The following is a 15,200-nucleotide window of genomic DNA, read 5'->3' as shown; positions in this document are numbered from 1 at the left end:
TGCTTGTCGTCCGTATCTATTGATTGTGCGATATTTTCCACTACACTTGGTCTGCAAAAGAGATTGAGTTCATTAAACATAACTAATATAATTATTATTTATGGTGCTTTGTCTCAGTTGAGAGATACAAAATATGAATTAAACGAGGAAAGAGACTTGACTCGGCCATATAATGCCTTTCTTTTCGAGTATATTAATTAAATACCCTTAGTGTTAGAACCTTCAAAAATACCCCTATCACGTTATAAATATACCCCTCCTTTTCTATATAAAGCCTCTTAAAAATAAACTATTTTAATAACCTATTATACAATTTTTTTTTTTTATTTCAAAAAGCAATAATTTTCTTTCTGGATCACTCCTCCACCGCCTCCAACTCCACCGACGGCAATTCACCACCACCACCACTCCACAACCATCACTACCACCACCACCACCACTTCACAACCATCACCAACATTCCACCATCACAACTCCACCACAACTCATCGTCACCGCCACCACCGCAATTGCGGCCACCATCTCCTCCAAACCCACCACCATTGTTGCCAAGTTGATAACAAAATTGAAATTTTATAAATAAGTTGAGTCTAGATTTTTGTATCAACAACCGAAGTTCACACCAAATTTTGGTGTCAACAACCGAAGTTGATATCATATGTGATGTCAACAACCCAAGTTTTTACAAAAATTGAAACTCGGAAATTAGTTAGGTCAAGATTACGTGTCAACAACCCAAGTTGACACCAAAAACTGGTATCAACAACAAAAGTTGATCCAAATCTGGTATCAACAACAAAAGTTGATCCCAAATCTGGGGGCACCACCACCTCCATCGCCGGCATCACCACCACCACCACTTCCAGCATGTGAGATAATAAATGAAATGATTTTCATCTAAATTTTTACTAATATTGAAAGGGTATTTATATAATTCAAAATTAAATGGATTACATTTTAGAAGATGAGGGGTATAATTATTGATGGATAAGGGTAGTTGTGAAATCCATGAAAATGAGGGGTATTTATATAATTTCCACTTTCTTATTTTTGTCTTGCAACAACTTTTATTTGCCCAGAAACAATGTTCGCCGCTCAATTACAAGTGCCACCACCAGGTCCTCCAAAGTGAAGGATGGCGTGTTCATCATCCCAAAATGAATCATAAGACCCTTTACAATCAACTATAGACTGAATCTTGGGATAAGGTACCCAACGGTCGTCCTTGTCTTTATATTCAAGTTGTTCAAAATAGCCAGTGTGATTGGTAAACCTATCTGGTCTGTTACCACTAGCCATTTCTGGCATCCCGTCTTGTCCAGACTTTACGTGACCACCCCAGTAAATATACTCGGCACCAGATTCAAAATGAGGGAATAGTTCTCTTGGCCAGTAACCAATTTGAATCTTGTTTTCAAGCATCAACCACCAGTGCCCTGTTTCACGTTCCTGTAATGCAACATGCACATATTACTTAAAACATAGGGTGGTTAGGCCATTGGTGCAACAAATGGTAAGGCTTATTATTAGATAACTGTTACTAGGAGGGAGTCAAAGGTAAATAAATGCTTTAATGTTTCGTTACATACCCGAATAATACTTGATATAAGTATATACTGGGTGCCTCCAATAGTTGACATGTTATCAATGGCCATAGCAGGGGTATAATGTTGGTCAACTTGTACAAATCCGGAGCAAAAAGTATTGTAACATCCTGTATTATGCCCACCATCACCCTGATAAGAAAAACAAAAAATTACCATATTCATAAATTTTCCAAGTCAAAAACTGACCAAAAAGATAAATGCTGTAAGGTTTACTATCAAAAACTTACAGTCCAGTACGAAAAAGTTGAAGTCAGATCATCCCCATATAATTGTGGATTTACCTGATAGATGTAAGTCAAATAAATTACAAGAACACAGATCATGAAACAAAAATAGTTGTTTTTAGAAGAAACTTGCAAATGAAAAGTAGGATATCTTTGCACCCTACTTACTGGGAATGCGGAAAATGGGATTCATGATACAGAACTGTTTAATTAATCACACGGATATATGTATTTGTGGCAAACGCCCTAATATGGTTGTTATAGAAAAAGAGAGATGCAAGAGACATTTAGAAGCAACGCAAAGACAGGTAGGGACGTTACTTTAGATGTAAAAGCTAGTGAAGTGCAATGGTTTACTCTTTTAATAACATTCTAAAGTGACGGTAATTATTGTTATTTAACAGTAAACCGAAAAAAAAAAGAGAAAATAATACTCACTGTCCATCCAAATCTGATTTCATTAGTCTGCCCTTCCGGGCCTGCTTTTATTGCAATTTCAGCTCCGCTAAATTGGTCCGGATTTACTTTGGGATGCCACACATTTACGACTCCAGTGGCTCCAAAGATTTTTTGGTCTGATGTTTGAAGAGTACTACCTGCTCTCTGAAAACCAGCAAGCAGCATAAAAAAGATAGTTTACCAAAATATTATACACTAAAAATTTAAATTGCAAATACAATTAGAGCTATTTTACATACATATTCATCGCCTGGGGCGTTGGAAGTGGAAGATAAATATTTGGCTCTCATAAGATCTTCTTTAGTTGTCCTACGAATAGGAACTGTTCCCTTTGGGCATCCTTCAATTCGACTCATTAATGTTTCCTTTGGGCTTGTATGTGCAGTTTCAACTTTCTTCTGAAAGTAAAACTCAACCATTAGACCATGTCCATAAATTAGGATCACAAAATATATTACCTAAATATTAAACGCGACAAAATGAAATCAATCGATAAATGCATCCGTCTATATTAACCAAAAAGCTACCTAACATGGAGTAAGCACAACAAAAATTTTACAGAAGGAGAGACAAAAGCATTACCGGGATTGAATGTCTCTTCAGCAATGGATTATCAAATGCAGGTTGCTTGTGGAATTCAATGCAATCATAGATGACGCCCCAACGAGTCTAATATACCATAACAAGCAAAATAGTAAAATCATTAGTATCATTTTATTGTTCCGTAGATTTCCACATATATATATAACTGGGTATACGCATCCATGTGGAAATAATAGATTTCCCCGTAAATCATTTCGGCATAGATCAGCAGGCCTCACATTCAGGATAACCTTTTTTCTTTTTATTGGGCGTTCTTTTAATCTTAAATACTATTCTTTACCGACCAAAATCAAGATAGCAAAATCTAGGACTGATAACATCATGAAAAGAAACATATATTGGACCGAATATATACATGTATTGTTTTGATAGGTGGTTTGTTTAGCATCTGGAGTTGTCTTTCCACCTCCAAATTCTCTTCCTCGGTTAACCTACTAGCAATATCCCTTCCTCCTACTTGTATAACTACATGATATGCCCAAAACAATCCCACCACAAGTGGTACGAAGCTAGTAATCTTAAGACCAGAAAATGGAGCCATGTAAATAGTTCTGACCAGAGAGCAGAATCGTTAATTACAAAATGAAATTGTAGATGGAGGAAGACTCGGACAGACTTCGTGTATACTTGGAAATATAATGAAGTTTTGATACTCCATTATTATTAAGATTTGATACTCTTTCATATTTAGACATGGCATTTGTGAGTATATTTAATTTTATATTATATGATAATAAGATTTTTAATGCCCACTTAATGTCCGGGCTAGGTTTTTTGCCTATTAATCACCTCGTTTCATTCATTGCTCGTGAGATGATATGGAAGAAAAGAAATTGTTCTCAATTCTCTGATTCTATCGGGATGGTTATACCAACGTTTTTTTTTTTGGAAAAAGCAAAACCTGACTTCAAGTGGCTTCAATAAACCTCATTCACTTTTCAGGTATCTCTAAATTTTATGTATGCGACACAAATCACATCCATGGTAAAAGAAATTCCTAAAGAAAAGTATGATAATCTATAGAAATAAATTCATTAAAAAAAAATCAGTAGAAATAAATAACAGAAAATGCTAACTTAGTTTCCCAATAAGTAACAAAGACGTATGTATCTTTATTTTCGACATTCTATTTTCATAAACGACATAAGTGAAAATCAGTAGCACATATTTCTACTTTGAAAATGCTTTTCACATTTTCTAATGATCCATCATAAGTGAAAATCTATTATAAATCTATTTTCATTCCTAGAAAACAACAAAACGATATTCATTCGTTAAATAGTCGTTCATAAAATCTCCAGTATTGCGACTGCCAAGAGTGTACTGGGTTCTTTCTGTAGCTGTTGCAATAGTACAACTTTGTACTCGTTGGTTGAAGGAAGGTAACCAAATCCAGTCCACCTTTTTATATACTGACCAGACCTTTTGATAGGTTGAAGAAGAATAACATACTCTCCTGTCATGGGTTACTTGCACAAAAACTATCTGGCAATTCATGAAGACATATCAAACCATTAAATGAACAAACCAAAGTATAATATCGTTAAATGGAGATGTTGGATTGATCCTTCTACCTTAATGGATATCTCACTGTTCTCATTGTATTCAAAATAGTATAGTTGGTGATTCTTAGCCATGGCAAGAGAGTACAACCCAGAAGGATTGCAGACGAGTTAATAGAATTGTTACAGTGCCGGTCAGCTTCTCGTGTTTGGAATTACTTCATCCCTGCCATGGGGTATTCATGTTATGCCCAATACTATTAGAGAGACTGTCGTGGGTTGGAAAAGTTATCCTCTTTCTATCCAAGGAAATCAACTTTGGAAACGTCTTCCGGCAGCAATTTCATGGGGTCTTTGGAAAGCTCGCAACGCTATAGCTTTTAATGGTAAAACTTTCAAACTTCATGAAGTTATTCGCGACATCAAAATTGATGCGTTTAACTGGTCGAAAAGCCTTGACTGTTTCAAGGGAATTATCACTTCTAATGTTAGTTTGGGTTGGGAACAATTCTTTTTAAACTCACATTGAGTTAGCTTTTGTTGTTGGGTTGTTTGTCTGGGGTTCCTCTGTTTGTTTTCAGCTTGTAAGGGTTTCATTTTCTTTCTCTAGCCTCCTTGGCTAGTTGGTTTCTTGTCTACTTTCATTCTTTTAATTCATCGTTCCTTCTTTGCGGAGCAACAAAAAAAATATTTCTCTTCACGAAACTATCTGTGGCTTGAGAATGTCAGAGAGGATTTTCATTCTTCTGAGGATCTCGACTGGTAAAAGAATGTTGTTGCATGTTGGGAGCACAAGAGACAAAGCGCTGATTTATAATAAAATATGAACCATTCAGCACTCATATACTCCCTCCGTTTCATTTTAGATGATGTTTTAGGATTATTTTTTTGTTCCACAATACTTGAAGGTTTTCCTATTTTTCCATAAAACTACCAACTACACCATAATATTTTTCCTTGGAACTATAAGTTTATTTTTAAATACACTAATAGCAATTAATGCTTGAAGACTTTTTTTAAGGGCATAGATGGAAAATCTTCATATATCTCTCCATTTCTTAATCTGCATGAAAATCCTAAAAATATCATCTAAAATGGAACGGAGGGAGTAGTAGTTAGTTTCATTATGCTTCCAAAGAGTTGGCATTCTATCTGTGTTCATGAATTTGTTAGTGTCAAACTATTCTTCATTTGTAAGGCTTAAGCTATTTTAGTGTAAAAACTCAATATATTCTACGACAACTTATGTAGAACACATAAAATGACAAACATATTGCTTCGAGTTTGTGAGATTACCAGTTATAAGCATTAAATTTTAAGAATCCCATCTTACTTAAACTGCTTCATCGGCTAATCTCCACTTTCAGCGTCCTCAGCTTAAAAAAATCCGTGTATTTTTCTGTCCCAATTGTTTCCGAGGTTGATACTTTTGGATCATAAAAACGGAGAAAACAAGTACTGTAGCTTAAACTATCGCCACCCTTCCTAATGGTTGTCCTTTGGGAAGTCTAAATTCATAAGTCCAAACCGATGAATGATACAGTTCTTTTATGTCAATATTATTATTCCTGTTTTATACAGCCATGCGTTATAAGATGTTCCTTCTCTGCTGTAATTGCTCTCGGTACAGATCAAATACCCAAACCCTAATTTCAACTGTATTCCACTGCCAAGCGAAGCAGCAGGTTGTGGAAGCTCTTCACCGAAGTTTTCATTAACCAAATTGAAGACCATAATCAACCCTCTTCCATCCTGCACCCGAATAAAGAGCTTCGTTCAAAAACTCACTTGGTCTGTTGTAATCACTTTAATCTCTATTGTAAATATTAGGAACCATAGAATCAAATTTTGCAACATTAGTCCATCCAATGCCGTTACCAAGTGTATAAACAATGGCTTCTAAATACTAGGGGTCTTTATACAATATGACAACTTTGTATTCATCCGTTGAAGGAAGGCAACCAAATCCGCTAGACCAATAACCACAATGACCAGAACTAGTTTTACTTTTACCTTTAGGAAGAATAACACATTTCTTTTGTCATGGGGCTACAAATGAAAAATCTATTTCCCTCCATATCACTAAGACATATCAAACCATTAATCGAACCGACAAAGACAATAAATGCATAATCATTCTCAAATGGAGAAGTTAATTTGATCCTTCTAATTTAATTCCATCAATGGGTGGCTTATGGTTCTCAAGATATTCAAAATAGTGGAGTTGTTGATCCATAGCCAAGGCAGGAAAACTCAACTTTCCAAGATCAGTATAATGATGGAGTCGATTTGAGTGCATCCGACAAACCGATGGATGTTGAATTAGATTTTTCCATGATTTGAATACTAATTTGCACTCTGAAAATAGATTCAGTAGGAAAGAGGGTGACAATGTCTAATGTAATACTAATGGAAGACAACTAAAATTCTCCATCGAAACCGTGAAGAGGCTGAGGTTCACCGACAAGTTGAACTGAGAATCTTTCACTTATAAAACCTTAACTTGGGGTTTTAGTGGCCTAAAGCTAAATCTGACGGAATACATCAAAACCGTATATAGTGGAGCGGATCCGATAAGCAACCTGAATCGAAATTGTTAAAAACCTTATCCGGCTCTAATAGTTTTTGTGCCAACGGAGCAGAACCGGCCGATTAAAACAGGATTCCTGATGAAATTGTACAAACATACTAACAATAATTAAAAAACATAATAGCCTTTGGGAATTCCAAAGGCTGATCACCCTGATGCCATAATCTAGATGAAGTAAATGTAAGTCTATGAAATCATGGATGTATATTAAAAAACAGCTTCAACTTTATGTATGAAGCAATTTTGTTAACTAGAGAGCCTAATTAGATTGTTGGTTCTTATCTTGTGTTTGGATGCACAAGATATCAAAACCCTAACAACAAATTCCCAAAAGTAAGAACCAAAAAGTGTCCCTTATACTACGTAGGAAGCTCAAAAATTGCATGAATTTTGCTGCAAATACTTACCCGACTGATGTTTTCACAGTAAAGATTGGTCAATAAACCAACAAAGTAGTATAGATTATCTCTCTTTATAATAAGAGACCCCAAAAAAGACCACATGGCATCACCACAATCGTTTTGATTTGTGGTGAAGCCACATCATATTTACTTTACACGTTATTTCCATGTCATCAATAGCCACTTTGCAATCTAAGCAACTCAAGTTACACAACTGTTTAATGAAACAATGCATCCTTTAAAACAAAAAAATGAAAAAAAAATGAAAACAATGCATCTTTATTTACCGATCAAAAAAAAAAATGAAACAATGCATCCTTTAAAAAAAAAAAATCTAAGAGTCACATCACCTTTATGAAGCGACACATTTCTTCGATGGTGATTTTTCAACTGTTATAAAGATACATGACCAGAGGCCAAGAGTTGGCTTACCTGAAACGTTATAATTCTTCCAAATAAGATTGCATCTTTTCATCATGGGCATATTAGAAGGACAGTTCCATAATCCATTGAAATATATAATAATTGTTGTCATAATAAAGAGAAAACAAGCAAACGATAACTGAAGATTTTATTTGCACGCTCGGTACCAAATGTTGAACAGATCTACGGCAAACGATACCAGTGTGAAAATCAACTAAATCAAGAATCTACTTGGTACGTACACATTTTCCTTGACTATTTTGTTGACATGTAAAAGTTGCATACTAAAGACACTTGAAAAATGGTATAACTAAAATAGAAAGCATCTAAACTAGATGTCAGATATAAAGAAGTGTGCTCTTAACCTTAGTCAGTCCCCACGATAACTTGGATTGATCCAGAATATGCTACCCGGACTTCTGTCTAAATTAGAGATCATGATCACCATCATGAAAATAACTACATGGTTTGAAATAATAGCACAAGATATTTTTTTATTGTGAAGTGGTTTGATTCTTTACTGCATATCCATAGAATTTTCTTTTAGTTGTTTTCCTTATTTAGAAAAATCGATAGTTGATGAATAACCATAAATGTTCTGCAAGCGTGAGCAGGTGAATGAAAGGATTTTACAAAGAGAGAGTCCCGTGCTAAACACTTGGTAACAACCTATTTAAAGTTCATTTACTGGAAATACTGTAGTTAGTGCATTCAGAATTCTATTCAATGAAAAAGAAAAGAGAATACGGAGTTCGGATGGCTGTATATTACAATCACAACAAGGGATGAGGTCACTTATCGAGAAGTAAACTGAAACATGGATATAGGGGAAAAGGATGTCAACAAAGATGCAAAAGAGATCTTCTTTGGTGTGGACGGTATTTTGAACCTGTATGAATTAGAAAGAAAGCCATATATATATGCATACAATTGAGTATACATGAGGGAATCAGTAAAAAAAAAGTTATAATTATAAATAATCGACATTTTGTTTTATTCGGAAATGAAGCTTCGATCAGTTACTCAGGTTCCAGAAATAAGGCATTTCACTAGAAAAATGAGGCTTTGAAGAAGGATTATCGGAAGATTTAAGCCATTTCATTAAAGAAAATGAGAATTTGAAGCAGGGGGATTGAAAAACAAGAAGAGGAATTTAGGATTATTGAAAATAATCCTTGCTTGATGCTTCCATGTATTGTCTAGTTCCATAAAATATGATACTGGCAATCACATCAGTAATTGTCTGCAAAGAAGAAGAAAATTGGATAAGATGATAAGCTTGCCTATTGTAAAAATCATTTTGTTGTAGAAGAACTTGGTTACCCCGCCAAGCTTTGCTTTGATTTGCTTGATTTCATCAAGGGAGAATGTAACGGTAGTTATTGATACGGGTTTAAACTCAGATCCAAAAGTACCTGATCTAATAGGGGTGACATCATCCTCCAAAACACTACTCTTCGCAAGACTCCATGCGAAATCTTTTACAGTATTCATGAAAAGCGAGAAAAAGCCCAAGAACATTGTTACACTTTTTCATGCAGCCAGGTGAACGAATCGTCGGAAAAGTTAGTGGCATAGAAGGATCATCTGTTCTTTGCAAGCAACTAATAAATGCTCCCATGAGCGAGTATCCATCGCCTAGGGCATGATGAAGCTTGAAAATGATTGTTCCAGCTGCATTTCTTGTTGGATATTTGAAAATATGAATCTCCCATAACGGCCTACACTGTGGTAATTGTTCCAAAGCTAATTGGGTTAAGTATTCTTGAAAGTATTCCTCGTGAGATTCCACCGACAAGCCATTCGGGATAACAGGAACGTTGAGGTGATCTTCAAGTTTAATGTTAACCTTCTTCCAGTATTTCCCTCCATTTTCATCTGTGACCTAATGAACTCAACACTAATTAATTAGTTGCTAATAATATTAGTGAATCAAATTCATAAAACATACATAGACACAGACAAGTACAAATACACGGACACACATACCATGATGGAGGAGAAACGTAGGTGAATAGGGAGAAAGACACTCTTGAGTAAATGTAAAGCTGAAGAATCATCAATAGGAACTTCAGATTCTAAAACAGCAAGAATGCTAATACAAAGGGCTTTGCTATTATAATATTGCCCAGTTGGCTAAACCGGTTCTGTTTCTTCTTCATGTTGTTCTTCATCATAGATTGAACCTTTTAGTTTAAGTTCCTCCATTACAATGCTTGATGAGAAGTTTAAGTCTTTTACTGATAAAACTTGTTTCATATACATGTCAACTTCTAAAATATTCTAAGCATACGGGACCCTACAACCTCTAAAATAGTTTATGGACTGCTCAAAAAAAAAGTCCACATATTGATATTTTTAACCATTCATTTTTGGTTGATGCATGTTTCAAATAGCTGTAGAAATCTTAGCTTATACTATTTATACAAAGGTTGTGTAGGTATTATTTCAAGGAAGTTGTTCAAAATGGGGACGTAGGCATTGAAAGAATTAAATATCTGTACATATGGACCATAATTATGCTGTGGAACTGATATATACTTTAAGCAGCTCCAACCATAATTTTGCTGTGGGACTGATATGTACTTTAACCAGCTCTAACACCAGATCGAAAACAGTTGCCTGGTTGGAACTTGGGACCAGTGAACAAACACAGTTCACCTTCATTGTTACTAATCATCAAATAAGATGACTGTCAGAGTCATAACATCCAGAAAAAATGGTAATGAAAAGACAGCACGAGAAGGTTAAGTATCTTCACCGTAGTTTCTATTCCAGTATGCCCTTTCAAAGACTATAGGTAGTCAAAGAGACTGTCCCATTTGATTACACCTCCAGTCATCTTAATTACTGAAATGACTGTTCAGTAGTTCCCAATCAATTCATGCAACCCTCATTTCTCCATGCAACAACTAACCACCTCTGCTTAACTATATCATCGAGATCATTACCTTTTACCTCATCAATTTTCTTGCTTGAGCGGTTCAATTTTCGAAATTTAATTTAGGGAATTTAGGCAGTTGAAAGTACTAAAATTTAATTTTGGTAGCCTTTGTACGTAACAACAGCACATTATTTATGCCCTAAGAACATAGACAAAAGAACCGTTTTTTGCCATACAAGAGCCGCGGACAGAAAGTCTATGACCGATCAAGGTGATTGTTACTTGTGCCTTTGGGTTCTTGTTCATTTAAAGCTAACAAATTTCATAGTACTACCGTAGAGGGTGGTAATCAGGCTGAGCGTATTGTATATCTTGGGGGTGTTAATGGTAAACCTTGTTCCGTAAATGGTAAACCCTCCCTTAATACTGTATGTAGATACTACTATAATTAAGCTTTTTCTACTTGTGGTTCAATATTTAGTTGTCTCAAGAAAACTTGAGAACAGAAGCTTACAACTACTATATAGGACATACATAGAAAAATAATCTGGCCATTATTTAACGAGGGAGACATAAAGCCAGATTTCAACAAACTAAGAATCACAAAATACTGAAAAAGATAGAGAGAGAACCTGCACGTCATCCAAAGGGTGTTTGCTCTTGGCCAATCAAAAACTTATGATGCAAAGTTCAGACCACGACGGGTGACGAACATATTACCCTCATGTTCGTCCTCACCTACCTTCCTCTTGACCCTCCTCGTCACCTATGATTCTAACAGAGATCCAGTCGCTTATCCTGAGAATTTGAGGATGAGAAAGGTCTGATGTTAATGCGGATGGCAGGATTATCCCATGATGATATGAATGCTATAAAGAAGATACAGTTGCTTGACGGATCCGTCGGAACTGAAGAGTTCAAAGGAGGTTTTCTTTCCCAAGTTTGATTTGACAGTCAGAAGAAGACGCGTGCAGCGCGCTATCCATAAAGGAAAAATATAAGGCACGATATTCATCCCTTGATAGAGGAGATGGTTGAAAATTTAACAAATGTGAACCATCAAATAATGCATGGTCCAATAGTCAATTTGTTGGCATGAGTCTTTTCTTTTGGTTAATTCAGAGCACAAGCCGTACCCGTAGGTTTGGATCGTTTAGTTAATTCAGAAGACAGGCGTGAACCACATGAGTCTTTCGTTGGCATCTTCAGTTTCGTTGCAAATTGTGGAGGCATTATCAAGAAAAGACTCATGTGGTTCAGGCTTGTGTTCTGAATTAACCAAACGATCCAAACCTACGGGTGCGGGTGGCAAAGTATTAAATAGAGAGGGCCAACCAGGCATTACCTAGAAAGTTAAGCAGTACTTTTATTTATAAGTCTTTTCTTTGTTAGGGTTTTACAAGTTTCTTCGAAAACCCTATTTTTTACTTCTTCCTCCTCCTCTTGAAGAAGAACAAAAAGGCAACAATGTCAAATCATTTTCCCGAAGAAATTCTCCAGGAAATCTTCTTAAGGCTACCAAGGAGGTCTCTTTTGCGATTCAGGTGCGTGAGTAAGTCTTTTTGTGCACTATTTGATAGCCCTAGTTTCCAAAATATGCAACATGAGCTTAGTAACATAAGAAACGGTACTAGAGTTTTATTTTCCGAGGCTAAAGACAACAAAAGCTATACGATGGATTATATGTCAGTGTCATCTTTATTGCCATTGTCAACAACATCATCAGAAACAACGTTGGAATGTGAATCATGGAATGATTTTTTGTATAGGATGATGGATTGCCCTTCTATATTTATAAATTTAGCTAAACTTGAGTTTTTGTCATCATGTAATGGGTTGGTATGGTTACGTACCGTACATTGTATTACATGTAGTAGTAGTTGCGACGAAGAAGAAGAATTTTATATTTGGAATATGTTAACGAAATCTTACAAGAACATACCCGCGGCACCACAGCGACAGGTAAACAACGATGATGTTGATGGATATGGTTTTTGTTATTGTTACAAGACTGGCGATTATAAATTGCTAAGGGTTGTTTATGACCAGGCTTCAGAGTGTTCTATTGTTGACGTTTATTCATTAAAATTAAATTCATGGAAGTGCTGTCAAAGCATACCATACCGTATTATTAATCATGAACAAGATGGTGAAGGAGTGTTCTTTAATGGAGCTATTCATTGGCTTGCGTATCTCACTGGAGAGTCTGAACAAGACTCCAGTATCGTACTAATCTGTTTTGATGTTGTGTATGAGAACTTCGATTTGGTTGCAGCACTTTCAGAAGATCCAATGCCAAATCTACAAGAACCTTTGGAAGTAGATACGTTTTGTGTGAAGTTAGGAGTATTGGGAGGTTTCCTATGTTTGGTTTTACATGTTTTTCATATCCAGGTTGATGTATGGACGATGCAACAATATGGAGTGACAGAATCTTGGATTAAAAGCCTCTCCATTACCCAGGAGAGTATAATTAGCAGCAGGAATGTGGAGTTACTATGGAGTTTCAAGAATAATGAAATTTTATTGTTTGTCGATCAAGGGTTCGTTTTATATGACCCAAACAATGAAAGATACAGAACACTGATGCTGAATTCTCAGATAACTGGAAGCCTAAATATATCATACAATGATGATATGGTTAGTCCATTTTCTCTTAACTAAGGTAAGTGATATGACTGAAAAATTGAAGGGAGTTTTTATTTGCCGTTAGTTTACTCTGGTTTTATGGGTCCATTTTCACAACCTTAGAGTCCATTTTGGGGCATTTTGCCACTTAATCGAAGGGAGTTTTTATTTGCCGTTAGTTTAATCTGGTTTTATGGGTACATTTTCACAACCTTAGAGTCCATTTTGGGGCATTTTGCCACTTAATCGAAGGGAGTTTTTATTTGCCGTTAGTTTACTCTGGTTTTATGGGTGCTCTATCTCATTTGGAATACAAATATACTCCTACAATTTAAGACAAAAACAACAATTGAAGAAAGCTATATAAATGGATCATATAAATGCCTTTATTTGCACACCAGCAGCTTTCACCAGTCAAGCACAAGGGCCGCCAGGTCCTCCATACATAAGGGCGTGGTCTTCAGAATATTTCCAACTTGCATCGTAAGACCTTTTACAATAAATTGAAATTGGACCTTTTTCAACAGGTATCCAATCTCCCTCGACCTCATTTGTATAATTAAGAGCTGCATAATAACCAACATGATTGGGAAAATCATCCAGTTTACTACCACTAGCCATTTGAGGAGCAATCCCATCTTTCCCAGTGTTGGTTAAACTTCAACATTAAGCCTAAGATAATCTCTAACAAGTTGGTGGATAAGAAAAGGCAATTGATGTAATCCTAAGAGAATTAGAAATTATCTAGTTCTAAGAAAAGGAAAGACATGTAATAAGATAATAGGACTAGGAAAAGGAAAAGGAATTCATAGTTCTATATATATATGATCACCAAAGTTGTGGTTGATCATATGAGCAAGATTAGAGCTTGTGTTTAGTTTTGAGAGATTTTCTAAACATCAATAAAGAGAGTTGTCTTTATATAAGCTAAGTTTCATCTTGCAGTTGCCATTAATTGGTATCAGAGCTTGTTTCTGAGCCATAGAAAACAAAACCACCATTGTGGGTGTAAAACAGTTCATGCCACCATCAATACAAGTTCCAATCCTCAATGCCACAAACTACACAGTATGGGCCATGAGAATGAAGGTACTGATGAAAATTTACAAAGTTTGGGAAACAATTGATCCTGGTACATTGGACCCATACAAAAACAATGTTTCCATTGGATTACTCTTTCAAGCAATACCAGAATGTCTTGTTCTACAAGTTGGTGAACAGGAAACTTCAAAGAAAATTTGGGATGCAATAAAGGCGTAATCTCGGAGCTGATCGAGTTAAAGAAGCCCATCTGCAAGCCTTAATGTCTGAATTTGAAAGAGTGAAGATGAAAGACACTGATACTATTGATAGCTTTGCAGGAAAGCTATCAGAGATAGCCTCAAAAGCTGCGTCACTTGGACAATCCATTGATGAAGATAAACTGGTAAAGAAGTTTCTCAATAGTTTACCAAGATCCAAGTATATTCATATCATAGCTTCTCTAGAACAAGTCTTAGATTTAAAGAACACTAGCTATGAAGATATAATTGGAAGATTGAAAGCATATGAAGAGAGAATCCTTGATGAAGAAAACAATGGAGAAACTCAAGGAAAACTCTTGTACACAAACTCTTACCAACAAAACTTTGCGACAAGAGGAAGAGGTCGTGGAAGAGGTGGTAGAGTAAACAGAACTAGAGGAAGGGGAGGAAGGTTTAACTCACAAGACAGAACAACAAGTCAGAATGATCAAAACCAAGGGAAAGAAAAGAAGGATAGATCAAACATTATTTTTTACAGATGTGATAAACCAGGACACTTCTCTTCTGTATTCCCTGAAAGAATACAAAAGATGGAAGAAGCAAACAAGAATGAAATAAGGGAATCTGATACAACT

General features: G+C 35.8%; 2 protein-coding genes and 1 pseudogene across 2 annotated transcripts; 1 reads left to right on the top strand and 2 right to left on the bottom strand.

Annotated features, from left to right (window-relative positions):
• Positions 1-1,081: 1,081 nt before the first annotated feature.
• On the bottom strand, positions 1,082-3,434 carry LOC113293938. Its single transcript, XM_026542378.1, has 7 exons — positions 3,249-3,434; positions 2,873-2,959; positions 2,530-2,688; positions 2,270-2,434; positions 1,835-1,888; positions 1,590-1,736; positions 1,082-1,449 (listed from the first exon to the last, which is right to left on the bottom strand). The coding sequence occupies exons 1-7, from the start codon at positions 3,432-3,434 to the stop codon at positions 1,096-1,098; spliced, it is 1,152 nt and encodes a 383-aa protein (XP_026398163.1). The 3' UTR covers positions 1,082-1,095.
• A 5,534-nt stretch (positions 3,435-8,968) lies between these two features.
• LOC113293937 lies at positions 8,969-10,017 on the bottom strand (annotated as a pseudogene).
• Positions 10,018-12,367: 2,350 nt separating this feature from the next.
• On the top strand, positions 12,368-13,357 carry LOC113293936 (F-box/kelch-repeat protein At3g06240-like). Its single transcript, XM_026542377.1, has one exon. The coding sequence runs from the start codon at positions 12,368-12,370 to the stop codon at positions 13,355-13,357; it is 990 nt and encodes a 329-aa protein (XP_026398162.1).
• The last annotated feature ends 1,843 nt before the right edge of the window (positions 13,358-15,200 follow it).

This window comes from Papaver somniferum, chromosome 7, assembly GCF_003573695.1.
Source record: "Papaver somniferum cultivar HN1 chromosome 7, ASM357369v1, whole genome shotgun sequence".
Taxonomy (NCBI): domain Eukaryota; kingdom Viridiplantae; phylum Streptophyta; class Magnoliopsida; order Ranunculales; family Papaveraceae; genus Papaver; species Papaver somniferum.
This window is presented reverse-complemented; position numbering and strand designations above follow the sequence as displayed.

Coding starts and splice junctions, on each gene's coding strand:
- LOC113293938 (XM_026542378.1), bottom strand. CDS start 3,434: ATGGCTCCATTTTCTGGTCTTAAGATTACTAGCTTCGTACCACTTGTG. Junction 1,737..1,834: donor CAACTTTTTCGTACTGGACT/GTAAGTTTTTGA, acceptor TTTTCTTATCAG/GGTGATGGTGGGCATAATAC. Junction 1,450..1,589: donor TTATATCAAGTATTATTCGG/GTATGTAACGAA, acceptor GTTGCATTACAG/GAACGTGAAACAGGGCACTG.
- LOC113293936 (XM_026542377.1), top strand. CDS start 12,368: ATGGATTATATGTCAGTGTCATCTTTATTGCCATTGTCAACAACATCA.